The 26,528-nt window shown below is 41.5% G+C and overlaps 1 protein-coding gene across 1 annotated transcript in view; it reads left to right on the top strand.

The window, feature by feature from the left end:
* The window catches only part of PIEZO2 (piezo type mechanosensitive ion channel component 2), a 444,879-nt gene that overhangs the window by 330,932 nt on the left and 87,419 nt on the right, over nt 1-26,528 (top strand). Inside the window, exons 17-22 of the mRNA XM_029922540.1 lie at nt 2,020-2,143; nt 3,494-3,777; nt 5,282-5,430; nt 8,111-8,284; nt 18,244-18,452; nt 20,461-20,621. Coding sequence (XP_029778400.1) covers nt 2,020-2,143; nt 3,494-3,777; nt 5,282-5,430; nt 8,111-8,284; nt 18,244-18,452; nt 20,461-20,621 — 1,101 coding nt within the window. The remainder of the gene's footprint in view (nt 1-2,019; nt 2,144-3,493; nt 3,778-5,281; nt 5,431-8,110; nt 8,285-18,243; nt 18,453-20,460; nt 20,622-26,528) is intronic.

The raw sequence follows: 26,528 nt of genomic DNA, 5'->3' as shown, positions 1-26,528 counted from the left end.
CTGCATTTATATTTCAGTGCGCCTAGGAGCTAAAAAAAAAAAAGAAAAGAAAAGCAAGTCTTTGTCATAGATAAAAACACAACCCAAGATCATAAAATCTCTATCACGGTGACATTTGTCAGACCACATTATTAAACACAGTGTTTGAAGAGTACTGAATGGATCACTGTGATGAAAACTGAGAGAAAGAAGGAACCTGGCCTGGATCCTCAGAGGTCTGACCACTCTGGTGAGTCAGCCTCAGCTGCTTTGTAGCATCCAACAGCTGCTAGAATGTCTTCCCCATTCATCAACGGTGGCTTCCAAGCCGGGCTTATAACTCACCTTTTCTAGGAAAAATGCCCTATCTGCCTTCAGCTATCCCTAGGCTCTCACACATATGCATTTGAGAAACAGATTTCTTTTCCAAATTGTAGCTATAGTTCAATGGCTTGTGACTTCCATTAATGCCAGGTTTTCAGAAGTGTTCTTGACTATAGTTCTTGACTGGTTCTTGAACTTTCTCAGGCCCTAAACATGTTTATCTAGGACTTACTGGGATTGGTTTACACTGAAGGCAAATGAAAAGTGGATATTTATGGATAGTTAAGTGAGCAGTTAATCAAAATACAAAGGACCCATTCATTTGCCTGTTTATGTTTTCATTTCTTTGGCAAATATTTATTAAAATCCTACTATAATCCGCAATGAGATACCACATCACACTCACGGGTATGGCTTAATCAAAAAAAAGCAGACAATAATAAATAATAATAATAAATACACCTCTGGGGGAGGGGGAGCATGTGAAATGCTACAGACACTTTGGAAAACGGTCTCTCAGTTCCCGAGTGGGTTAAACATAGACTTACCATAAGACCTAGCAATTCCACTCCTAGGTTTTATACCCTACGTCCACACAAAAACCTGCACCTGAATGCTTATAGAAGTGTTATTCCTAATAGCCCCAAAGCATACAACAACCTAATTGCCTGTCAGCTGAGAAATAAAATGTTGTGTATCCACACAGTGGAGTATTATTTAGTAATAAAGAGAAATGAGGTACCAATACATGCTACAACATGCGTATGCCTTGAAAACATCATGCCAAATTAAAGAAGGCACTTACAAAAGAATGCTTATTATTAATTCCATTTATATAAGATGCCCAGATTAAGAAGTCTGTGGAGACAGAAAGTAAATTGGTGGCCGGCTAGGGCTGAGGTGGGGAGGAGCGGGGTGACTGCCGTGGGGCTTCCTTTGGGGTGATGAACTATCCTACGACGGATCATGGTGATAGTTGTACAACTCCGTGAATTTACTAAAACCCACTGAGTTGCACATTCTAAAGGGGTGAATTATATAGCATTTAAATTGTATTTCAATAAAGCTAGTTTATAAATTTAAAAAAAAAAAAGAAACTATTATGGCCAGGTCCCCTGTTCTCTGAAGAACGGAGCTTCCCAAAAGCATCAGCTATTTTTTTTCCTAGCCCTTCATCACATACAATATACAAGCACGGGCACTTTAAACAGCTCTTCCATCTGGGACATGAACGGAATGTTAAAGAGCTCTGTTCTCCAGTATGCAGTGTACTTTTTCCATCTGTGGCATTCTTCATCACAAGGAACACTGCAGAGTCAAGGAGTATTGTGGAAGAAACATGTCTTCCTCTTAACAATTGTGCTTATGTCACCGTCTGGACAGGAAATTGAAGACTAGTACTTCCAGGGACAGCAATTGCCAAGGCTGATTTCTGGCCCGGATGGAAGTGGTTTGGACAGTCCGGACATCTTCCCTGGGCCGTACACACTGCCGAGTGTACTCCTGGCCCTCGACACGCTTGCTCGTGTCTCCAGTGAAGGGGATTTAAAAGCCAGTGACTTTCAGGTGAAATCAAGTAGGCGCCCGACTCTGTCTTAGAGAGGCAGGCTTATTTATTGTGTCCACTGAAAAGTGGAGAAACTGTGGTATGTGTTGAAATGTATGTACACTTTGAATGGTGGCTTAATTCTCGTTTTGCTCATTCTCTACTTTCAGATACTTTTTACCATTACTTTTTGGCTACTGCTGAGGCAGCACCTCACAGAGCAAAAAGCTCTTCGAGAAAAGGAAGCTCTTTTATCTGAGGTCAAAATCGGAAGTCAGGAAAATGAAGAAAAAGGTAACTTAGTGTGAGGAGATTTTTGTGCTCAGCAGAATTACAGAGAAAGAGCACCCAAAACACATCAGAAAGTCTCTGTGCTTTAAATCAGATAAAAGCCGAACATTTACTTGAAGCAGTAGACAACAATATTGCAACACGTTAGAGTTAGTGTGCATGTGGGAGCCCACAGGGAGCTTTAGAAAATGTGCTCTCATTTGATCCTCACAAAACTGATTCCCACTTCAGGGAAGAGGAAACAGATCAGAGATGTTAAATGGTTATCCAAGGTCAGACTTTTAGAGCTATGAAACAATTAGAATTAGAAATTGATACACTAGTTTGGATCTGTGTTATTGTTAGGTACAGGGGACCCCTTATTCATAGGGAACGTGTTCCAAGACCCCAGTGGATGCCTGACACTGTGGATAGTACTGAACCCTAAATGTGCCATTTCCTACACATATGTACCTATGATAAAATTTAATTTATAAATTCAGCACAGTAAGACATGAATGACTAATAAGATAGAGCAATTATAATAATAAAGGGTTACGTGAATGTGGTCTCTCTCTCAAAATATCTTATTATGCTGTTCCCACCCTCCTTGTGATGTTGTGAGATGATAAAAAGCTTCTGTGATGAGGTAGAGGTGAATGACGTAGGCATGTGACATGGTATTATTGGCATTACTGACCTGCTGATGATACATCAGGAGGACCGTCATCTGCTTATGGGCTGTGGTTGACCTCGGGCAACTGAAATGGTGTAAAGTGAAACCGTGGAACAGAGTTGGGGAGGGGGAATTCCTGGAGTTACTTTTCTAGTTCTTGCAGTTCTTTTTTTAAATTTTTTTTATTATTTTTGAGAGAGAGTGAGAGCACAAGTGGTGGAGGGGAAGAGAGATAGGGGGTCAGAGAATTTGAAGCAGTCTCCACATTGTCAGCACAAAGCCCAGCCCCGGGCTCAGACCCACAAATTGTAAGATCATAACCTGAGCCAAAGTCTGATGCTCAATGACTGAACCACCCAGGCACCCCTAGATTCTACCCTTAAATCTGTAATTGGATGTTGGACATGAAATTAGGTTCTTAAATCTGTCATTGGATGTTGTACATGAAATTAGGTGTTACAAACAGATTAGCATAAAATATTACCAGGTTTATTTCTTTTAAGTTATATTTCCCAAAGGTTATGAACATTGATTATGATTAGTCATAAGTGCTGCCTTGTATACTAGAACAGTCTGAAATCATTCAAATCATAGAGTAACAAATAACACTATGTGCTCCCAAGTCCCACATATGACACCCAGTCGGAGTGTGGCCCTGGGCAGGGAGCCAGCTAAATGCAAAATCTTCTATTTTAAAGATGACGAGCAAGATATACAAATGGAAGGAGAGGCTGAGGAGAAGGAGGAAGAGGAAGCAAAGGAAGAGAAGCAAGAGACAAGGAAGGAAGAGGAAGAGGAAGTGGAGGAAGATGACGACCAGGACATTATGAAAGTGCTGGGCAATTTGGTGGTGGCCATGTTCATCAAGTACTGGATCTACGTCTGTGGAGGAATGTTCTTCTTTGTCAGCTTCGAGGGTAAAATTGTGATGTACAAAATCATCTACATGGTGCTGTTTCTGTTCTGCGTGGCCTTGTATCAGGTAGGCAGGTGATTGTCTTCTATTTCTTCGATCCTTGTAGCAGCCCCAGAAATTATGTGAGCTTCCTTTGACAAGATTCTAAATATAATCCCGTGAACATATTATATAAAGTGATCAATATGATTCAAACATTACATATTAAGAAGTAATAATAATGGGAAATAGGAAATGACTATCTTCAGCTTGTTCATTATTTTAAAACTTGGGGTTCTTAAAAAGTAAAAAAAAAGTTCATGAGTTTTTCAAAACTTCTTGATTAAAAAAACCATGTAATTAAATTAATTTCTGAATGATAGTTTAAGAACAGTGGTTGGATAATCTAAAATACTGATTCTCAGTTCACTTGTACTTCAGACATTCGAATCAGAAAACTGTGTGTGCATACGTATATATGCATACTGCATCAACTGTTAATATTCTATTATTTAGAATGTATAAATGATTCTACTAAAATAATTAGCCTCTCCACAAATTCAGTCTTAACTTCTAGAAAAATTTTAACTCTGTGATAAAAACAGGTGCAACAGGAGCATCTGGGTAGCTGAGTCAGTTGAGCACCTGACTCTTGATTTCAGTGCAGGTCATGATCCCAAGGTCATGAGATCAAGCCCCACATCAGGCTATGCACTAAGCATGGAAGCTGTTTAAGATTCTTTCTCTCTTCCTCTGACTCTCTCCCCCACTCACACACTCTCTCTCTCTAAAAGAAAAAAAACCACATACAACAGTACATCAATCTTGCAGGCAACCACGCAAACAAATAAAGTAACGTCAATAAAAAAGAAGAATCCACCTATAGAGATTAAAATAGCTCAAATGAAATTCATAAAATTTTGAAATACCTTTGAAGTTCAGGGTAGGGGGGGCGCTCAGTTCGTTGAGTAACTGACTCTTGATCTCAGCTCAGATCTTGATCTCAGAGTGGTGAGTTCAAGCCCCAGTTTGGGTTCCACAGTGGGCATAAAGCCAATTTAAAAAAAAATCAGGGTAGATATTCTCTGATGAAAATCCACAGGCTTATGGCAAAGAGGTGGTAAACCTCTCTGTCCTGGCTTCGCAGATTTACTCATATGATACCACCTGGAATTTCAAAACCGGCACCGCTTTCTCTCAGTGATAACTACCATGCTGGCAACATCTTCCATACTGATGCTTGAATATCTCCTATATACTAGGTATCATGCCAAGAGCCTTTAAATATTCTGATTTTGCCTCTTAACAGCTCTCCAAATAGGCACTTATGGAAGAAGAAACTGAAGCTCAGTGTGGTCTCATGACTCACTCAAGGACATAGTTAGCAACTCTAGTAGTCCTGAGATTCCAAACCAGATCCAACCAACTCTATGAGGAATAGTGCCTCAGAAACAAAAAATGAATTCGATTTGATTTTTTTAGTATTTGTAAATATCGCCATCTGTTGTACTGGAATAAATGAGATGCTTTTGCAAGTTGTTTTAATAATGAATTCTTTTTTCTCCTTTGTTTTTCAACATCTCATTTACAGGTGCACTATGAATGGTGGAGGCGAATCCTAAAGTACTTTTGGATGTCTGTGGTCATTTACACTATGCTGGTGCTTATCTTTATATACACATATCAGTTTGAAAACTTCCCAGGCCTGTGGCAAAATATGACAGGACTGAAAAAAGAAAAGTAAGCAATTTGGTGTACAATGAGCTGTAGAAACTACAGACAGGACGAAGACTTGCATGCATGTGGTTCAAACAGTTTTATGGAAGGTTTTAATACAATATGGCGTCGTCAGGGTCTGCAAGTTCCTGGAGAACGTAGTCTCTCTGCCGAGCCCTGAGCTTGACACACACAAAACATACTCAAGAATGTTGACTGAAAAGTGACTTTTCAGCCCCATTTTAATGACATAATGTTTTTTAATGGCTGTTTCATGTGAAACACTTGCTTAGTACTTAACCAGTCATGCCTCTGCTTTCAAAAGTGAAGTTCAGTTCTGCAGTTGGTTCAAAGGCTCATAATATAAAGCAGCAGCTTCTCCTCATTTAAGTAGCAGGTGCTAAGATTCTAAGGAGTACTTGATGCCGTGGAAAAAGAAATTTCGAGGGTGCCTGGGTGGCTCAGGCAGTTACGTGTCCGACTCTTGGTTTCAGCTCAGGTCATGAGCTCATGGTTTGTGAGTCTGAGCCCTGGTTGGGCTCTGTGCTGACAGTATGGAGCCTTCTTGGGATTCTCTCTGCCCATCCCCTGCTTGCACTCTCTCTCTCAAGTTAAATGAATAAAAAGAAGAAATTTCTGCAAGTGCTAATGGAGTAATGGGCAGAGGGCTGAATGAATATACTGAGGTGGCAAAGCAAAAAGCTTAAAAGGAGAGGTGCGGGGGACCAGGCCACGCACCACAGTCGAAAGGTCCCGAGTAGGGGGTTAGTGTCGGTGAAAATATCTCTAAGAAAGAAGACGGACAAGACGAACAAGACAGACAAGACAGACAGCGTGGATGGCGGTTGGTAGAAAGGACACGTTTATTGAGATAGCCAGGGTCTTATATACCCTGGGTGATGACATCATTCTTATCAGTAAGTAACAGGTTTAAGTCATTGCAAAAAGAATCCCCTAATAATAGTCTGGTTTTAAACATATGATAAGTCTGAAGAATTCTATGAGGAGATATACATTCCTTAACGCCCTTCATTAATTATTCAAGGGTGGGATGCTTATCCTTAAGCAAATCTTTTGGGAGAGGATTATGTTCACTCCCTACAGTAGACAAAGAGCCAGAAAATAAAGTAAATCATAGGATGAGCAGAAGCCACATGTGCGGCCCAAGGGGCAAAATATTGTGTGAGGGTTATTATTGCCTGCTGGGCCCCAACAGAGAGGATGGCCATGTAGCTAGGCTAACGCATCTTTAACATTTAGTCAGCAAATATTTATCAAATGCCTCTCGTGCACCAGACACTGAGTCTACCTGGGGACACACACGGGAAGCAAGACAGATGGAGGCTAAGCACTGCAGAGTTTATATTAGAGCAGAGGAGACAAAAAAAGCCCTACTTAATGTGCAAATAAATTAATTGCTAACTGGCAAGTGTGTGAAGGAAAACAGACTGGAGTAGTAAACAGTGGGGGATATGAACTAGAAATGGAGTGGTCAGAGCAGGCTTCTCTGAGGAGGTGATATTTAAATTCCACTTAAAGGGCTTGTCTTAAGAAAAGTGTATGAGTTGGGAGCTGAGATGCGGAAAAGCACCCCAGGCAAAGACAGCAGCAAATGTGAAGATCTTGAGGCGAGACTGAGTTTGGCACAAATGTGGAACCAGAGGAAGGCTCACCTGCCGGGAGCAGGGACGAGACTAGAAGGAGCAGAGGGAAGAATACAGCCAGGCACCCAGATGTGCACGGTCTGTAGAGAGCAGTGTTGGCATTTTATCCTTGGGGAAACTTTTACGAGTCTTTAAATAACTCTTGACTGGCTGGAACATAATGCTGTCAGAAGGCAAGCGTAGAAACCACAGGCGGGTGAGCCGGTAACAGCAGTGGTCTTGTGAGAAATGGTGGTGGTTTCATCGTGAAGAAGTAGCACAGAGATGGATGAGAGGAGTGGGCACATCAAGGGGTGTTTAGGTTGAAGGAAACGTGAATGAATGAGATGGGAAGGCAAAGAAAGAAACAAGACTTCCCGATTTCAGAATCTGACACAAGGTAGACAGTTACACCTGGGAAGACTTGAGTGTGGGGCCAGGGGTGGAAAGCAGTGTGGCTAACTAAGCAAAACTGGGAAATCAAGAATACCATTTGGAAAACACTAAATATGAAATGGGAGAAATATGAGTGGGAGAAGAAAAAACCTCTGGTAGACATTTGGGCAAAAGAGCCCACAGGAGAAGCCCGAACTCTAAATGCGCATTTGAGTCATTGGCATTAAGATGGTGTATAAATCGTCAGGACTTGTAGATTACCTAGGGAAACATAAGCTAGAGAAGAGACTCAGCCCCGAGGCCTGGGGCTATTTCACCTCTGGAGGTCCGATAAAGAAGGAGGAGACAGCCACAGAAGAGGAAAACCAGGATGGTGTGGTGGCACCAAGGTTAGGATTGTTTCGAGAAGGATTAGAGGCTGAAGTAAACGAAGAGAAGCAGCCACTGGATTGGCAATACTGAGGTTGTTACTGCCCGCTGTACGAGCGGGTCAGTTAGAATCCTGGAAACAAAAACCAAATCGGAATGCATGGGAGAGAGGGGAATGCAAAAAGTGGTGTAACGGAGGCAGTGGAGACTGATGTAATTTATAATGAACAAACAAACAAGAAGTGCCCTCATTGCCTAAGAAAGGGTCTTGCTTTTTGTTTCGTTTCGTTTTACAGGCTCGAAGATCTCGGCTTAAAACAGTTTACTGTAGCAGAACTATTCACTCGCATCTTCATCCCAACCTCCTTTCTGTTGGTGTGCATTTTACACCTCCACTACTTCCATGATAGGTTCCTGGAGCTCACCGACCTGAAGTCCATTCCCAGTAAGGAAGACAGCGCCATCTACAGGTGAGCACGCGCAAGAAGCACAAGCCGCTGGCTGTGGTCAGGATGGTTCCCCACCTTAGTGGGGCCCCGGCAGGAGGCCAAGAACTAATGTAGAGTTTGAGCCTTGAACTTTCCGTGAGTGAAAACAAAAAAAAGAGGAAAATGTGGAGTATTTGATGACACTTTCTGTAACTATTTGTGGTGACTCATGACTGTTTAATGCGAAGCGATCTTGATCATCATGTGAGTAGATTCAGAACAGCGCAGACGCAAACACTTTAGGGGTGGCGTGGGTATTTCGTGTCTGGGTTGGTGATGTGTTTTGAGAACATTTACGAAATATAGCTGATTCAGAGGATGGGCTTTTTCTTGTGCTGACAGCCAGGAAAGAAGCGAAAGCATACGAAAAGGTGACCTGCAAGGTTTTCCCTCCGCTTTGGAAATAAAGAACCTCAGCTAAAAATGATAGAATCTCCAATCTCATAATTAGAATAACAAGTAAGGGTATAGAGTGAAGACAGCATTTGCTTTGATCATCTCTCTGTTTTCTTCTCATCGACAAACATAAAGTGTTTACAAGCATCAGATGAGATTTCTCTCTCTCCCTGCCTGTGTGTGCTGAAACCTCAATGGATTTATCGCAAATCTCTCAATCTGGTCCCTCGTAGGGAAATTTCAAGCATTCCTTCTAATGAATGTTCATACTTATTTTCCTCTTTTGTTTCAGATTTAGCCTTCCGATTCAGTTCCTGGAAAAACACTTGTTAAGCAACCAAGGGGGCAAAGGGCTGTATGAAAGGAGGGTAGACGCCAGCTGACAATCCCATTTAGCCTTTTTGGCCTTTTTGGAACTCTTTCTTAAGGGGAAAAAATGAGTACATCAAAAGAAGTTGAAGTAGTATTTCATCACACACGGCTTATGAAATACAAGCGTTCCATTTTCTGCTGTCATAGGGGCTGGAGTTGCAGATAACTCCAAAACTCTTTTATTTGGTGATGAAACCATTTTATAATCTTTATCTATTTATAGCCAGCAGATTTATTTTCCATATCGCATTTTGTTGAATCTGAGTTTGCATTTCCTTTTCTTTCTGAGTCTGCTCCAGATGCCTTTCAGTATGCAAACGGCTCCCAACCAGTAGAATCCAGAGGTAGCAAGCAGCTGTTATTTCTTATCCTGCTTGCCACCATCAATAAGTAACTCTGCCAAAACCTATCTCCTCCCAGTGCCCAGCCAGGAAGAGGGCATGCGTGGATGGGGTCAGTGGGTAGCTGCCTTCAGTGATAATCAAACATTAGGAAAAATAAGGTAGTTATTACAAGTTTGGGAGCCCCCTAGGAGAGATATTTTTAGGCAAACTTGTCAGCAGAGGAAGTCACTCTAAGATTAAAAGCTTGCAAACATAGTGCTGGTCTAGGAAAGGGAGAGTTACCAACAATTAGAAAAAGTATTTTTGATGACCTTTTTGACATTGCTTGCTACACCTGGAGCTAAAATTAGTATTTGATATTTTATTCTGGCAAAATCACATGCTTTATTTAATTATAAACTCTCACCATCTGTTCAAAAAGTCATATTCAATAATCAAGAAAAGTTTTTTAGTCAGCAAAGCATGACTGTTGAATGCTAGTGATACCTTTAATTTTCGAAATGCCTTTCTTCCCATGAATCTTTATTTTCTCCTCAAAGTTCCTCAAGGATGTAGGAGCTTTTTAAAAAATATTTTATTCTATTTTTGACACACACACACACACACACACACACATACACACAGCATGAGCAGGGGAGGGGCAGAGAGGGAGGGAGATATAGAACCCAAAGCAGGTTCCAGGCTCTGAGCTGTCAGCACAGAGCCCAATGCGGGGCTCGAATGTATGAACCGTGAGATCAAGACGTGAGCTGAAGTCAGATGCTTAACTAACTGAACTACCCAGGTGTCCCACCATTGTTCTTATTATTAACATAAGTCTTTGATTCTAATGTCACACAACCAAATAGTGATATAGGTTACAATTTTCTGGGAAGATAGAGATTTTCAGGGCCACAGTTTTCCAGAAAACAGTGCAGCTCAACAAAGATTATACCAGCCCAAAACAATCACCTAGGGTATGTGAAAACTGAATTTGTTCCTCAGAGTTTCCTGGAAGCATATAGAGAATTATTTAATTATGAAGATTCTGGGGAAGGACTCCAGTCTCGTGTGAAGATGTTTTCTCCCTGTTACCACAGCTACTCCATTCACAGCCCTCACCCTCCATGTCATGGCAAGAGAGGAAGGGAGACCTAAATGATCTCTAGCCATTTGAGCTTACCATCCTCATGTCCATGGCTTAGCCCTGAGCATGCTCTGAACAGTTAATCTTCCAAGAAAACACAAACAGCGATGAGAGAGAGGCAGCTATCTAAGGAGGTTAAGAACATGGGACTTCATTTTTAGTTCCTCAAGAAAACAGAGTTGTTTAGGACCTTAAAGAGCTCGAAGTTTGGTTCAAACTCAAGTTCCATATTTTTGGATTTCCTACAAGAGTTTAATAAAAAGTTCCCCTAATTTTAACTTTGAACCTAGGATACGTATCCCATCTTTTTAAGAAACTTGTTTTCATTCTGGTATTTTCTTTACTGATAGTTTTCACCTCACAGTATTTTTTTGTCCCTGGAGCCCTAATAAATGACTGCTTTAAGATCAAATTGATGGAGAAAAAGGAATATTTACAGTGTTGAGATGGACTGTCAGGATCCATCTCAGGACTGTCACTATTTGTGTGAGCTGTGTTTTTGTTTCCATATAGGTCATCTAGGCAAATGTCACGTGTGTATGAAGCAGAATCTATTGTGTTTAGTCTTACAGAATTATCAAGTTAGTATTACAAAGAAGTTTTGTGATATACATAATAATAGAAAAAACTTTTTATTTCTAAGCAGGGTTCTCAGTATATTATTCTACTTATATATTGATAAAATATATAATATTAAAGCTTAAGTGCAACATAATTATTATGATATATGTACTTCATAATAATGTACTAGGTATCCATTATGTATTTCTTTAATATCCATCCCTACAATTCCTCCATACTTTGTTTTAGAAAGTATTCTAATATATATGGAAACAAAATGGCGTTGTTCTTAGAAAACATAGAAAACAATATGCTACATATGATTACTCAGTAGGATTTCATTTGTTTTTAATCCAGGGAAAGGAGCAAGAATTACTCTATTAGATTGTGTTTAATTTGATAAATGTGCTCTGAAAATTGAAAAGTTACAGAATTTTAGTAAACTGTGTGAGATGGGGAGGGACAAGAAGAACAGAGCGACCTGCTACCTTCAACCATTTCTCCTGAATACATCTAATTTCACGTTGCTCCTGAATCTTGCTGTCCTGACCTGTCTCCGTGCATGGAAGTGTTGATGATGACACACTTGATGATGTAAAGCTTGCAAGATGGTCTACTTCTTTCCTTTCTAACAGTCTCCTCTTTCTCTCCCCTACCTGTCTCCCCATTGCCACTTCTTGCCACCTTGTGCTTCCATCTCTCACCTCGTAGCCATGCCAAAGTCAATGGGCGCGTATATCTAATAATAAATAGGTGGGTACTTCAATGTTTTCTCTCTTGTTTTTTTTTATGGTCTCTTAGTATGTTAAACACTTTACTATTTTGTAAATGAAAAATGATGTCGTCAGATAGTGGACAGTGGTCTTCAGGTATGCTCATGGATGTATTTTGCCAACCAAACCATTTGGTGTCTGTACCAAATGGTCCTGCAAGTGGATTTGGAGGTCGCCAAGGGTCTTCAGCTGGTGCTTGGCTTTTGTTTTGGTTCAAACGTATGCTCCATCAATTTCGATCTTGGGTAAATTAGTTCGTGGCTCGCCTGCAAGCTTATCATGCTCTTGAACACATCACTGAGAGCTCAGCTCAAGAACCCCCTCCTCCACAAAGGCCACCCCCTCACCCACAAGTGCCAACTTTCCCCGCTAAAATTAATCCGCCCTTCCTCTGAATATCCATAGCACTTTATCATTGCTGCCTCCTGATACTTGCCTTCCAGCCCTCCACCTGCTGCCTGTCTTATCTCCCCTGCCAGAGGCATCTGCTCCTCAGGCCTGGAGTCCTTGTAGAAGTCGCCACTGTGTCAACACATTACCTACCTCAGGGCCTTGCCCGTTAGTTGACCCTTTGTTGATATTTCCTGAGTGGAGTGAAAATAGTCACAACAATAAAAGAAAATTAAGACCTCAAATTCCTTAAATATACCTCTCCTTGAAAGATCAACGTACTGAAGAAAGACATTTTACATCACCAGGGTTCACAGAAGATGCAGAGATGGACACTGAGGCGTGGCCCTACCTTCGTGCCCTACCACCCTGCAGGGGAGATAAGACATACAAGTGACCACAAATAAGTGTTGTTTATTGACTTCCCTAAGAATACAGAGAAAAGATCCTTGAGAATCGAATTTACTACAGCTATTCTTACTTTATTAAATAGGTGAATTAAAATATTCACTCCAGTAACTTCATGTAATTAGTAATAAAGCCAGTCATAGAAACATATGTTTGGCAATAAATCCAATCAACAAAATAACTCTTTTTCAAAAGATCTGTTGGTTTTGTAAGATGTGTTGGTTTTCTACCTCACCTACTATTCTGTCTCCTTAATAAAATCCTAAGGCTGACAACCAAGTAGCAAACCCTGGGAGGCAAAACTTCTAGAAGGAAGTGTGAAAAATTAGTGCGTCACTGTGCAAATCACTGAAGAAGGGGGGTGAGGAGTGACTGGTTCCTTTGAGCGGGGCCACTTTTGTTGACAGCCTGAGGAAGAAAAGGCAACCTCAGGTTTTTAGCTAAAAACTTTAGCTGGAGATCTTGAGCAACTATTGAAATTTCATCTCTAAAACATAAGGAACTTCTCTCTCAATCTCTCTCTCTCTCTCTCTCTGTCTCTCTCTACTTCTCCCTCCCTCCATCCCTCCCCTATTATCCCTCCCTTTCCCCCTCCCTCCACTCCACTCCCTGCCCCCTCCCTCTTCCCCTGCCCCTCCATATCTTTTTCTCTGTCTCTCATTATTTCTTCCCATAATGTATTTACCATCTGCTATATGAGGGGATCGCTCGGATAGCTCAGAAGACAGGAGTTGGTTTGATGGGCTCCAACAGCAGAGGCTAATATAAGTTATGGTTCTGATTGTCTCAGACTTCTCTCTTGAGAGAAAGCCTGTGCCTGTTAACTCAAGTCACAAGGCCAAGGAATACATTCAGGAATCCTTAGAATCCAAAGTCCTCTAAAAGAATTAAAAACTCAAAGAATTCCACTGTTAGCACTGTCTTCTTTCCAGCAGAATCTTTCATTTTTTTCTGAACGCTAACATATTAAGAAAGGCCAGATTAATGGCCCAGAGAAGATGTTCCCCAATAAAGTGTCCCCTCACTATGCTTCTGAAAGACTGTGTGTAAAGCACACCCAATTTTGAATAGGGCCTAGTGTTGTTGAAAATAAGTATAAGTCAGTTCTTTTATTAAGTGAGCTTTCTTTCTCCAATAATTTCTTCCCTAATGCTCAGTGTTATTTCACAAGGAGAATAATGTGTTTGTAAATGTCAGTTCTGGATGAAAGAAAAGACATACTTACATTCAATTTCTGGGTTGATCAAAATTTAGATATGACCTCACAAGGTGTGAGGCAAGAGTGTTGAAGACAGCAGGTGACTGATAAAATTTTGATGATATGAATAATTGTGGAAAAGTTCCCACTGGATTCATAAACAGAATAAATTGCAATGTTTTAACAAGAGTAATGGTCATTTCTGTCACATATGCAGACATTAGGGTCATCATACCCAATCCTGTCTAGTAGATTTCTTTGAAGGAATTACTACCACACACATTTAATATGCGATATTAAACTTACCAATCAATTGCTCATCTGTGACCACAGTCCTCTAAAAGTGTGTATACATTCTAGAAAAAAACTTAAGCAGTATTAATATTCCTTAAATATTACTTAATAAACACTAGAAATTTGCAAGATATCTCTTTTTTCCTGATAGTCTAATGAATGTGGTGAGTGCAGTTTACATTACCACATATTCCAAATTAGAAGAGTTATAAATAAATGGAATTTATACTAAAGAGATTTTACAGTGAGAGGCTTCATTTTCTTTAATATGTGTCTTAACATATTGAGTCAAATTCAGTTCCTAGTACAAAATCAATCCTCTTCAATTGTCCATTTAACATAATTTGTTTCTTCTTTTTCAAATAAGAATGCCCATCCAGTACATGGAATCCATTCACCAGACTTCAGTCAATCACATTTTGCATGTGAGCCCAGTAGACTTAAGCCTGGATTTCTATCCTTTAAAGGAAGAATCCCCAGAGCCATAATTAGAATAAAATTATGTAGATACAAATGCAGAGATGCAAGAAAAGCTGTGGGTGCATGAATGAAAGAGTGAGTGAAGACACAAAGAGAAAAATATCACCTACTTTGTTAGAAGGCAGAAAGAGACATGGCCAGTCAATGAGAAGATTATAGCTCAGAGCCTGCCTGGATCACCATAAAAGCAAGGCACGGAAGTTATGGGTGTGGATAAAGACAATGTAAAGAAGAGAAAATCAACTCCTTGTTGGGGAGAGGAGAGGCATGCAAAAAGGTGGGATTTGAAAAAGTAGGGGGGGAGGTTGTCTGAGAATGCAGTTCATCACCCTATTTATAAGTCTCCTTCAAGTGATGATTAGCTAATTTGCCCATGAGGATTAATACAGAATTACCAGTATTGTAAGTTTCTTTGCCAGAGGTTTCAGAGAGCGTGGTTACTAATTTAACTTTTGAAAAACCAGGATCTCTTTTTAGAAGTTACTAGGGAGGAAATATCTAGATTGAGGTACACAGGCTTTCCTGGAGAATTGGTGACGTTCAAGATGGCAGACCAGTGGCTAGTTCTGCCCATGAACTCCACATTGTGCAGATGGCCTACCTCCACAGGGTCCCAGCCTCAGCGATTGTAGTGGTGGGAGGGGGTGGGCAGACACCAGAGGGTACAGAAGATTAGAGTGGTGGAGATAGACTCCCAAGGAAGAAACGTTTGCTTTTCTTCCAAGTGGCCATTTTAATAACAAGTTCTGTTCAAGAATGTGCTGATGACAGTTATAATCCAAGTTGAGCACCGGCCCCAGTGTCTAGCATTGTGTGGTCCCTGACAAAGACATGTTTCTAATTCCTCTTCATGATACAGATGATCAAAGCAGTGTGTCTACTATCAATAGCAGATGGTTCCTTACTTTAAAAATACTCCCTGTGTACTAAAGACTGTGTTAAGAGCTTAACAGAAATCGCATGGCATCCTGTGAAGTAGGTGCTGTTACTCCGTTTTATAGATCAGCACACTGAGATTTAGGAGACAGGGTCGGGTGTTTTGCCAAGTCACCTGGCTAGTAAACTGTCTAGTTGAGGCCTGAACCCAAGTCTTTCTGATTCTAATGAACATGCTTTAACATTGTTATGTATTGCCTTCAAAACAATTGCTATGAAAAAATGGAAGAGAAAATGAAAGGCTTTACACAGGTGTCCTTTTAAATTATAAACTCCATTCAGACATTAAAAATATTTTTGTACACATTTTATGTACGCAGATTTTCTCATGCAGTTTTTTAGTTAACAGACGCCTAGACTCAAGTCAACAACAACCTGATAAAGGTCTTCCCTGTTTTTGCCATCCATCACAAGCTCCTGAGGTTAGTCTGCTCCAAGAAGGTATCCGGGTGCCCTGTTGCCTCATGAGGAATATGTCAGTCAGAAGTATGCAGATATTTGGTTTACACACGCATCTGACTCTCTTCTCTCCCTGGCATTATCTAGTCCCAGATCTCTTATAAACTATCAACAAGTTTCCAGAAGTTGATCTTCAGAACGTGTTTACACCAGGCTTACTCTAGTGCTTTTCTTTGATTCCTTCATTAGCTAATCTCCCCTCAATCTGCCCCACCTTTGGCACAACACTTTGGGGGCCGTGTTGCTCAGGACTTTATGTTATGTAGGCAAAAGTGCAGCTTCAGAAACAGATTCAGGGTCTGTAAGTTTCATTCCATAAATTAGTTCTAATTCTTGGCAGGTTGTGTTTCATGTGCATCAAGTCATGGCAGTGTTGACATAGATGTTAGAAATGCACTCTGAGATGGTCAAATGTCATAATGAAAAGTGTCTTTTCACTTATAAAGTGAATGCTGAAGAGAACATATGAATATCGACGGTTCTGTGACACCTGGTTGCTTTTACATTTAATACCATTTCATATGTGGAGTCCTGACATGGCAGGAAGAGCACATGTGCCCCCTGAGATTTGACGTGCCGTGCTGGTATATAAAATATGGTACTGGAGTTTCAAGAGTGGAAGACTTTCCCAAAGACAGGAGGGTGAATTGAATTGACTAGCTTTGGAAAATAAGAAAGTAGTAAGTCAGGTAACTCCTTCCGCCAATGTTGAACCGTCCCCAGGATGTTGTATATCCATTCGATTAACAGTGTTTCTGTAATTTACCTGCTTGACACTGTTAAAAGGAATTACTTTTGAATGGTAACCGCTCTGAAAGTCTAAGGGCAATGCAGATCCATCACAACAGTTACCCAACATCGCAGGTGTGTTTCACATTTAAAACCAATGAGGTGCAAGTAAGCTTAGATTTTTACCTAGCCAGACTTTCTCATTTTATAGAAAATAAAGTGAATTCCAGAAAGGCTAAATAATATACTCAGAGCCCACTGTTATACACAAAAAATAACATTATTAGTTGTGTATCCTGTTATAACCAAGCTGAAACATATACATTAATTATTACAAATGGGGATGACTACCAGTACTTCCAGTAGACCTTTTCCTAATATCTAGTGTATTGCCCACAAATATTCCTTCAAACTGGCTATGAGTCAAAAGATACACTTTTTAATGATTTAGGAGGAAGAGCGTATTTGTTATTGTCCAGTGTGAAAGAAGCTGTCCTGCTCCGCTGCTGCCCAGGCACAGTGAAACCGTCTCCCGGTGCCTCACATGGGCTGTCACACACCATGTCTTTATGACTGCTTGTCCCGCAGCTAATCCCAATGTCCATGGACTGGGATGTGATGCAGACTTCTTGCTCCTGAAAGCACTTCGCTTCCACTATATATGCTTTAGATGATGGCAGAATGAAATGAGTCTACGCAAAGGTTGACTACGATTACTCATTATTTAAGAATAATTTTTTAAAAACCTATTAAAAGCGTGAGGTGACTGCATTCTTGTGGGATGGTTTGCTACGTTACAAAAAAAGCATGACATGATTTGCCTCTGTAGTCTATACGTTCTCCCCTTTACAACCTGCAATCCTGTCCACTCTCCACTCAAGTTGCCAAGCCTAGGGTTCATAACAAAAGCACGCTATTGATGCCATCCTGGAATGCACTTGGCATTAGGACTTCCTGCAACCGGCATACAGGAATGCGGTAGTGGGTGATATGCAGCATGATGTGTGATCTCTGACATTCCTTATAATTCTTCTGTTCTCATCTCCTGTTTTTCCTTTCTATTTCAATTACTTTGAGCAGCATCAAGAAAAAATTACCAATCCACCAAAATGAGTAAGTCCCCTGTGAAGCCATGAAATGCTTGCTCTACATGATGCCATTTCATGCTTCTACATCCTAAACTCTGACCATTTTCTCCTCTGGGAAAAATGTCAAGTTTGGGTGTCAACAGCTCTCATTACTGACTAATCACTAGAACCTGAATTGGAAAAGCTAACAAGATCTAGCTGAGTTTACAGTTTGTTTTTAGAAAGAGCTTTAAAAAAAAAAAGCAACCAGATGCTAACAACCCCACGTTGCAAGGCCTGTGTACATGCACTGATTTTCATTTTTGTTTATCCTCCTTTTACTTGCCCCTCACTCAGATCTCTCCCGGTGCTCTTTCCTTTCCTGACTCGGCTGTTCTCTGCCAACAGACTGGCCCACCCTGAAGGCAGCCTACCAGACCTTGCCATGATGAATCTGACCGCCAGCCTGGAGAAGCCCGGCTTGAAGAGGCTGACTGAGTCTGGGGAGGACAAACCAGATGGATGCCCCGAAAAGGCTGAGCTTGGGAAAGACAGTGAAGGGGAGGAGGAGGAGGAGGAAGAGGAGGAGGAGGAAGAAGAGGAGGAAGAGACATCAGGTAACCCTCCCACTACCAGTAGCTGCTCAGAATCCTGGCTGACAGACACCGTGAATGAAACTGACATGTTCCAGATGGATATATATATGATCCAGTCTGAAATAAAAATTGGGGTGTGGTCTTTTTTTGCTATTGTTACCATATTCCAGTTCCAGTTTTTCCCATAATTTCCATGTGATTCGGAAAGAAGAGAGAAGATGGCTGGTTTCCAAATGGCTGACCTGCCAGAGATCAGTGATCCTGGCCAGAGGCAGAGAGGCGAGGCTCTAACCTCTATTCAGCACAACACCCGGGCAGGACATTTCCTACCAGCAGCAGAGGCATGCAGTTGTGTAGAATTTCAGAAAGTTCTAGACAGGGCCTTTGCAAATGCATTCTCAAAAAAGCCAGTCTGGGCCTTCTCCAGGGAACTGGTAATTGAGAACATATTTGTAATTCAGTCCTAATGTTTCAGGACCTGGGAACCGGTGGAGCACATGAGCTACGGAATAATTATCATTTCAAGCCAACTCCTAGAGGTGTTTTTCTTGTCATTGTTATTTTAGGTTTCTCCCTCCTTATTCTTCAGGCTTTTTTTCCTATTTTTCTCCATAGACTTGAAATAACATTTAATAGGGCATTACAGAGAACTGGACCACCAGTGGTCAGGACGCCTTATCTGACAGCAAGCAGAAAAGACGGAGTGTTTACTTGTTTAGCACCTCCCAGACCAGTTCGGAGGAAAGATTGTGTAGCCTTTGGGGTGGCATTCTAGGGCGTGATGGTGACATGCTGCACTTGCCTTTGCTGGTGCTCTGTGCTTTACTAGATTAGAAAATGAAAAAGCACAAGGCAGAAGATCCCTCCCAAAGGCGCACTCCCCAAAACCTAGTTCTCTTTACGCCCTCATCTAAGCAGACCCCAAGAGACTCCCAGAACTGCCCTTTCTATATCTAAGGAGTGGCTGTTCTCAGGGTGAAGGACCACCAAGCTTGATGGGACCAAGGACCCAGGACTAAGATTTGCTGTCCCACGTTATGAAGGTTTTGAGCTTCACTAATAGGATCTCACTAAAAATTGGATTCCACTTTTTCTGGCACTCCCCCAGATACCTGCCATCTACACCTCCCAATTATTCTCAGTTATGACTGAAATCTTTGTATCAACTCTTAATCTGAGTCACTTTGTAAATAACCATTTTTCACGATGACTGAAACCTTATTTAAACTTTTCAAACAAAGTATGACTGTTACAAGCACCCCAAACATGAGAAGAAGCTACTTGGATACACCCAGGTCTTCATCTGTCTGGGCTCATGAGCTTTTGTCTGCATGAGTGGTGACGTGTGCCAATGCCACAAAATGCTTCTGTCCTGACTTCCATTCAGATGAATTGGGACAGCTCTTCCAGACAGAAGCATGACCCCAGTCTGCAAAATAGTACTACTTGGCACAAGGTAGAAAGAAGGAAATGACTAATTTGCTTAAAAATTATGATTAGAAGTCATCTGTCCACATTTCATGAACTGGGACCAGGTCATTTAGACCCTGTTTCATTCTCAGATTTGAAGAGGAACAGGCTCTCGCTGCCTGGCTTGCTGCTCCAGGGCCACTGGTGAGCTTTTAGCCATGTGCTCATTCAGCCATGGGGGGAATGAAACTGGAACTTATAGAAGCATGGTTTGGGCAAGAAAAATGTCATTTAGAGGGAGCTCAGTTACTGAATATTCCCAAGAAATGAGGGAATTCTATATCTCAGCCTTAAAAGTAAATAAGGTCAGAATTCTTCACACTAATTTAACAACAGGTGGATAAAAAAAACCTTGTCCCTCAGTATATGGTGTCTAAGTCATCATGATGTGGGATTCTTAGACTGCCCTTCCTCCAGATTTTGATATTCTTAGAATTCATCCACTGTTATTTTGCAGTTTCTCATTCCAATCTGAAGGCTATAAGATATACTTTAAGTAATAATGAAAAAAAAAACACCACAACTTTTTATGCTCTTGGGCATATTTACTATTTTGCAGATTTAAGAAACAAGTGGCATCTGGTGATTGACCGCCTCACTGTGCTCTTCTTAAAATTCCTGGAATACTTTCACAAACTACAGGTGTTCATGTGGTGGATTTTGGAGTTGCACATCATCAAAATTGTCTCATCATACATCATCTGGGTCTCTGTGAAAGAGGCAAGTGATCCTTTGTTGTATCTTCAGGCCAAGCAGAACCCTAGTGTATCAACATTTCCCATTTCCAACTGTCCATAATCTTTTAAGGCATAATTCCCAGTACCTTAGAACATCAAGGCTCTAAAATGGCATCTACCCTTTGACATACAGAAAATCAAATGGCAGCTGCCCTGAGAAATGGGAGAGATCGCAGGGCAGAAAGAGGCTCCTGGCTTAGTTCCTGAGTGGCTTGGTCATGTCAGAAAGGCTACTTCTTTTCACGTAGTCTTTAGTGGAAGTGTGTGAGAGCAGGCTGCTCTTCTGCAGAACTGTGGAAATCTATCTCCATAAACTCTGTTTGAGGAGAGCAAGAATATTCGATTTTACCAAGAGTATTCCAGTTACCAACACGTAAACTCAGCTTCCCAAATTTAATAACTGTGCGGTAAAGCTACCTTGTTGGTTATTGGGTGTTTCAACATCGTATTGCAGTTCGGTTTTCTCGTTTGGAAAGAGGAGAGGCATCATTCAGCCAATAATTCTATCATGGTACCACGGAGAGATCAGCTCTTTCAGTCTATTCAGCAGATAATTTCTGCATGTTTCTGATCTGCCCAGACTAATTTTGAGTGACAATTCAAAGAATCTTTACCCTATAAAAATTGAGTCAGGGAACTACTGCCTCTAATTTTTAAAAAGTTAATAATAACATCGTATTACAACCACAACACCTTAAACCTAAAATATTCACGAGAAGGTCACGAAGGGATGAACCTTAATTTGAGCTCCCCAGCCTAAACTAGAGTTTTCTCCATTTTATACAAACCATCTGGAATGGATCTGTGACCACTGCCTGATGGGAACAAAAAACAGAAACTGCTCTCCCTGAGAGATTTATAGAAGAAAGTGACATACGCTCCATTGTGAACTGTCTCCACATTAATTAGAATTAAAATCCAGCCTAACGTGTACTCACTGAGGAAAAAGAAGTTTAAGCACTTTAACTGTGAGGTAAATTTGCCAGTTCAGACAGAATTGAAGGTCAGAGTATTAAAGCACCAATGAAGGGGCACCTGGGTGGCTCCAGTGTATCTGACCCTCAGCTTCAGCTCAGGTCATGATCCCGCAGTTCGGGAGTCTGACCCCTTCATCAGACTCTGCTGAGCGCTCAGGGCCTGCTTGTGATTCTGTCTCCCACTCTCTCTGCCCCTTCCCCTCTCGCTTTCTAGTTCTCTCTCAAAATTAGGATAAGAAAACTTTTTTTAAAAAAAGAGCAATGAAGAAGGGCAAGAGAAGGCATTTGCCTAAAAACCATAAAGGCTATTTCTGAATTAACCAAATCTGATGCCTGGATATCTTCTGCTGCATGAGAAGTTGTTGCAGAGAAGATAATATTGTGATGGGCCTAGGCGTTTCATGAAAGAAATTAACATTATTAGGGCACAGAGGATCCACTCTGAAATCTGTCCTACGAGTTCAGATATAAAGAGTTAAATGACACCCCTTTATTATAAATCCTAAATGGAAGGCAGGCATGTGTTTGTTAAAATCATCTTAATGAATCCCAAGAACGCCTTGTTAATAGACTATCAAGTAGATAAAGCATCACAATCTGCTCACCCTGTTAGACTAGTGGAAAAACAGTGTTTGATAGCACGTGACCATTTCCTTCTCTCGGGTCCATACGTTGTGCACACTTCCAGAATTGTCTTTCCTAATTCCACCTCTTTCACTTATAACTTTGAAACACATCCGAGTCTCCTGGATCAGAATTCTGCCCCCACTGCAGCTAGCACTTGTCCCCTTGTTGTGAGATGGTCAGCCCCCCAGGTATCAGCCCAGTTTCCCCTGCTGTCATCCCCACCACTTGACGGGTTTCCAGCCCCGACACTGGCTCCCCTTGCCTGGGTGAGGCTTGGACGTCACAAGGTCTCCCCTATCTGCACGCTGACTTTGGTCTCTTGGCTCCCTTCATTGCTGATGATCATTAAGGTCACTGGAATATTGAGGATCAGAACATATGGGATGGAATCATAAAACACACTTTACTTTGGACCTCTGCTGTCCCTTCTATATGTATTCTACACAGAAATCTTCTCTGTGGCCCTGAGTCCTAGACGCTTTCTGATCATTCCTCGGTAATAGAAAGTACTGCCAGTTACCTCAGGGAGCAATAGAATCTCACTTCATTAATTAGACGTGCCCAGCCACAGAACCGAATCAAACTCTGACCTCTCTCTTTTTTTTTTAAATGAAGGTGAAGTGTTTTTATGTTTTTATCTTTTTTAAAGATCTTTTTAAATTTAAATTCCAGTCAGTTAGCATACAATGTAGTATTAGTTTCAGGTGTACAATACAGTAATTCAGCCCTTCCCGACAATACCCGGTGCTCTTCACAACAAGTGCCCTCCTTGAACCCCATCGTCTATTTCATCCACCCACCCCCCACCCCAGCCCCTCTGGTAACTGTCAGTTTGTTCTCTGTAGTTAAGAGTGTGTTTCTTGGTTTGCCTCTCTTTCTCCTTTTTCCCCCTTTACTCATTTGTTTTCTTAAATTCTACATATGAGTAAAATTATATGGTATTTGTCTTTCTCTGACTTATTTCACTTAGCATAATACTCTCTAGCTCCATCCATGTCACTGCAAATAGCAAGATTTCATTCTTTTTTATGACTGAGTAATATTCCTGTATGTGATGCATGCAGATCTATCTATCTATCTATCTTTATATTTATATACATTATATATGTAATATATATATGTTTATCCATTCATCAGTCATTGGATAGCTACTTGGTCTGTTTCTATAATTAGGGTGTTGTAGGTAATGCTGTTATAAATACCATGATGCATCTATCCCTTTAAATTAGTATTTTTGTATTCTTTGGGTAAATACCTAGTAGTGCAGTTGCTGACTCCTAGAGCAGTTCTCTTTTCAACTTGCTGAGGAATTTCCATACTGTTTTCCACAGTGGCTGTAGCAGTTTGCATTCCCACCAGCAGTGTAAGAGGGTTCCCCTTTCTCCACATCCTCGCCAACACCTAAACTCTGATCTCTTACCAGAAGCAACTCCTTTTCTAGTGACTTCTTTCTTTCTCACACACACCTCCCTTCCCTCCCTGCCTTCCTTCTTACTCACACTTCCAGCGAACTAACTTCTGTTATGTGGCCTCCTGGGCTGAACCATAGCCTCAGGCAGGAATGGTGGTGTGCTGTCATAGGAGGGCCTCACACTGGGCTGGAGGTGATCAAATTTCCCCTTTCTCTCATGGGGCCCTCTACCTCCTGGTTTTTCAGCATTCTTTCCTTCTGGACACTTCCACTGGAGTCTCATCACCTGTGCAGCCAGTGTCCCTGAGTGGGACTTAGAATAGCTCTGGGCACACTCTCTCTCTCTCTCTCTCTCTCTCTCTCTCTCTCTCTCTCTCTCTCTTATGCTTCGGGTCCAATGGCAGCACTCACACTGCTAGTGTATGTGGTCCGTCCTCAGGAGGCAACTCCTGTGCCTAGTCACCAGATCCCTCGCAGCTGGATGTCCTGGGTGAAGGTGGACATCAGTGTCCAGACCCCAGAGTACACACATCAGCATGTCTGCGTAGTGCTGCTTGGAGCTCCTCACTTGCTTGGGGTTTGGGTAGAGAATGTAGCTTCCTTCCCACCCCACCATCTTATAAGGGGGACTGACAGAAGGACCCTTCACAAGGAAATTTCTTCACACCTCCTCCGGCTGTCTTCACCATCTTGACCCATCTATACCCTCTCAGAGCACTTTAAAGACCTCTAAATGGTTTCCCATCAACTCTTTTGATTTGAAATGTCTACATGGCTGGCTAGCACTTCATTTTGGAATGTTTTGCTTCTATCCATTCTATGTCAGTACCTCATGAGGCTTCAACTGAAGTCTTTCTATACTGTGTACAGTTGGGGAAGAAAGACAACCATTGACTCTTGTAAGGAGCCATGTGCCAATCCAGGCTATGAGGTGTCTGAATCTTATCTGTTATAACACAGGGTATGGAGGTTCTCATGGGGGGTATGGGCCAAAGGAGAACTATGTCACACAATTCCAGGGACAGTGTTCACCTGTGAACATCACCCCCTAACATTGTGCACCTCCAAGTTGCTGATTTATACCTGCAGGGGCCTCTTCTGCTTTGAAGGCTTAGCTTGTCCTCAACCAAAGAAGCCCATCAGCAATGACATTTGCTACATATCTTTTCTATTCGTAGCTTATTAATTTTCATTAGTGCAAAAGATACTCTTTCTCAAACATTACTGATCAGTAAATGGCAAAATGAGAACAAAGTCAACAACCCCAGTGAAGTCTTCACCCTTATCCAGGGTCATCAGCAAGGCCGTTTGTTTTCACAAACTTTTGGGGTCATTTCTCAGGTCATTTTGGAGTCAAACATTAAACCTTTCCAATGTTATCATCATGGGCATCATGAGGAAGAAGAGGCCCTGAGAAAGAATGTGTTTTAGAGGCCTTTGTTTTTAAGTTTATTTATTTTGAGAGACAGAAACAGAGAGTGAGTGGGGGGGATGGGCAAAGAGAAAGGAGAGAGAATCCCAGGCAGGCCCTAGGCGGTCAGCGCAGAGCCAAACAGGGAGACGTGGGACTCGAAATCATGAACCATGGGATCATGACCTAAGCCACAACCAAAGGTCAGATGCTTAACCAACTAAGCCACCCAGGTACCCTAACAGAAGCCTTTCCTTTACATCAGCCTCTCTTACCAGAGCAATGCCACTTAGGAAGGACCTAGATTTTAAATATATATAATATTGTCTTCTTTTTGTATATGCAACTATATTTCTAGAAAGCTCTGAGAGATCAGGTTATTCTTTGAGGAAGGGACTACATCCTTATTTTAGTCCCTGAGCAGCTTCCCCAGGCACTGGACAATTGTGGAAGGTCAATAAATGTTTACTGAGTGAAAGAAATAAATAAAACAACCTTGAAAGCTTCAGATTTCCCCCAGATGTCAGTTGATGGTTCATTAGGATTCCCACTTTTACTCACCATTTATTTAACCTTTGTTCTATACTTAAACTAAATTACAGTAAACTGAATGCTTATACTGTGCCAGACATTGGCACAGAGGCATGAAAGACAAATTTCTTGTCTCCACTCCTGGTCTGATGGTCAAGGCTGGCAAATGCAGCCAAAGTCACATTAGTGGCTAGATTAGAGGGGTCCCCAGGAGGCTGTGGGTACAAGAGAAGGGTGCCATGCAGTTATGTATCACTGTGAAGGTGGTCACTGCAGTTGCAGGTGCTCTGAGGGAGGCGGCCAGCTGGGCTGCACACAGCCGTGGAGCCATAGTTCCCAGGGACCCCTCTCTCAGGACCGTGGCCTCAAGCCTTACAAGCTTACATTCAGAGAAAATGGCAATTTGTGAAAAAATGTTTTGTGAGGAAGGCATGTGGCATAAACGTACTTCCCCAAATTGCTTGATAATAAGAATCACTTGTTAGATACGTAGATGACCAGGTCTTCCCTACAAATTATGGCTCATCAGATAGTGGTTGGGTTCCATGTATGTGTCTTTGTTTTTTTCTTTTTAAAGTACATACCATGAGATTCCTACCATCAGGGAAAGAATGAAGCCATTATCAACCATGATTGTATGGAACAAAGTATAGTGCTTCTCCAAATCCCTGTTTTCCAACCTCCCAGATGCTGTTCAGTCCTCATTTTCATGATTCTCTATGACATTGATTACTGACAATAATTTCCTTGTCCTTGAAGAGCTTTTGTCATCTTCCAAAACAGCACACTTCTCTGGCCTCCCTTCTGCCTCATTCATAGACTCCTTCTCTTCCTAGCAACTCTTCTCATCTCTAGGTTTCATCTGCAGCCCCGTTTTCTGATTCTAGACCCCATGTGGGTGGTCTCCTGAGCTCCTGTGGTTCACTTGCTATC

This window comes from Suricata suricatta, chromosome 14 (assembly GCF_006229205.1).
Source record: "Suricata suricatta isolate VVHF042 chromosome 14, meerkat_22Aug2017_6uvM2_HiC, whole genome shotgun sequence".
Classification (NCBI taxonomy): domain Eukaryota; kingdom Metazoa; phylum Chordata; class Mammalia; order Carnivora; family Herpestidae; genus Suricata; species Suricata suricatta.
This window is presented reverse-complemented; position numbering and strand designations above follow the sequence as displayed.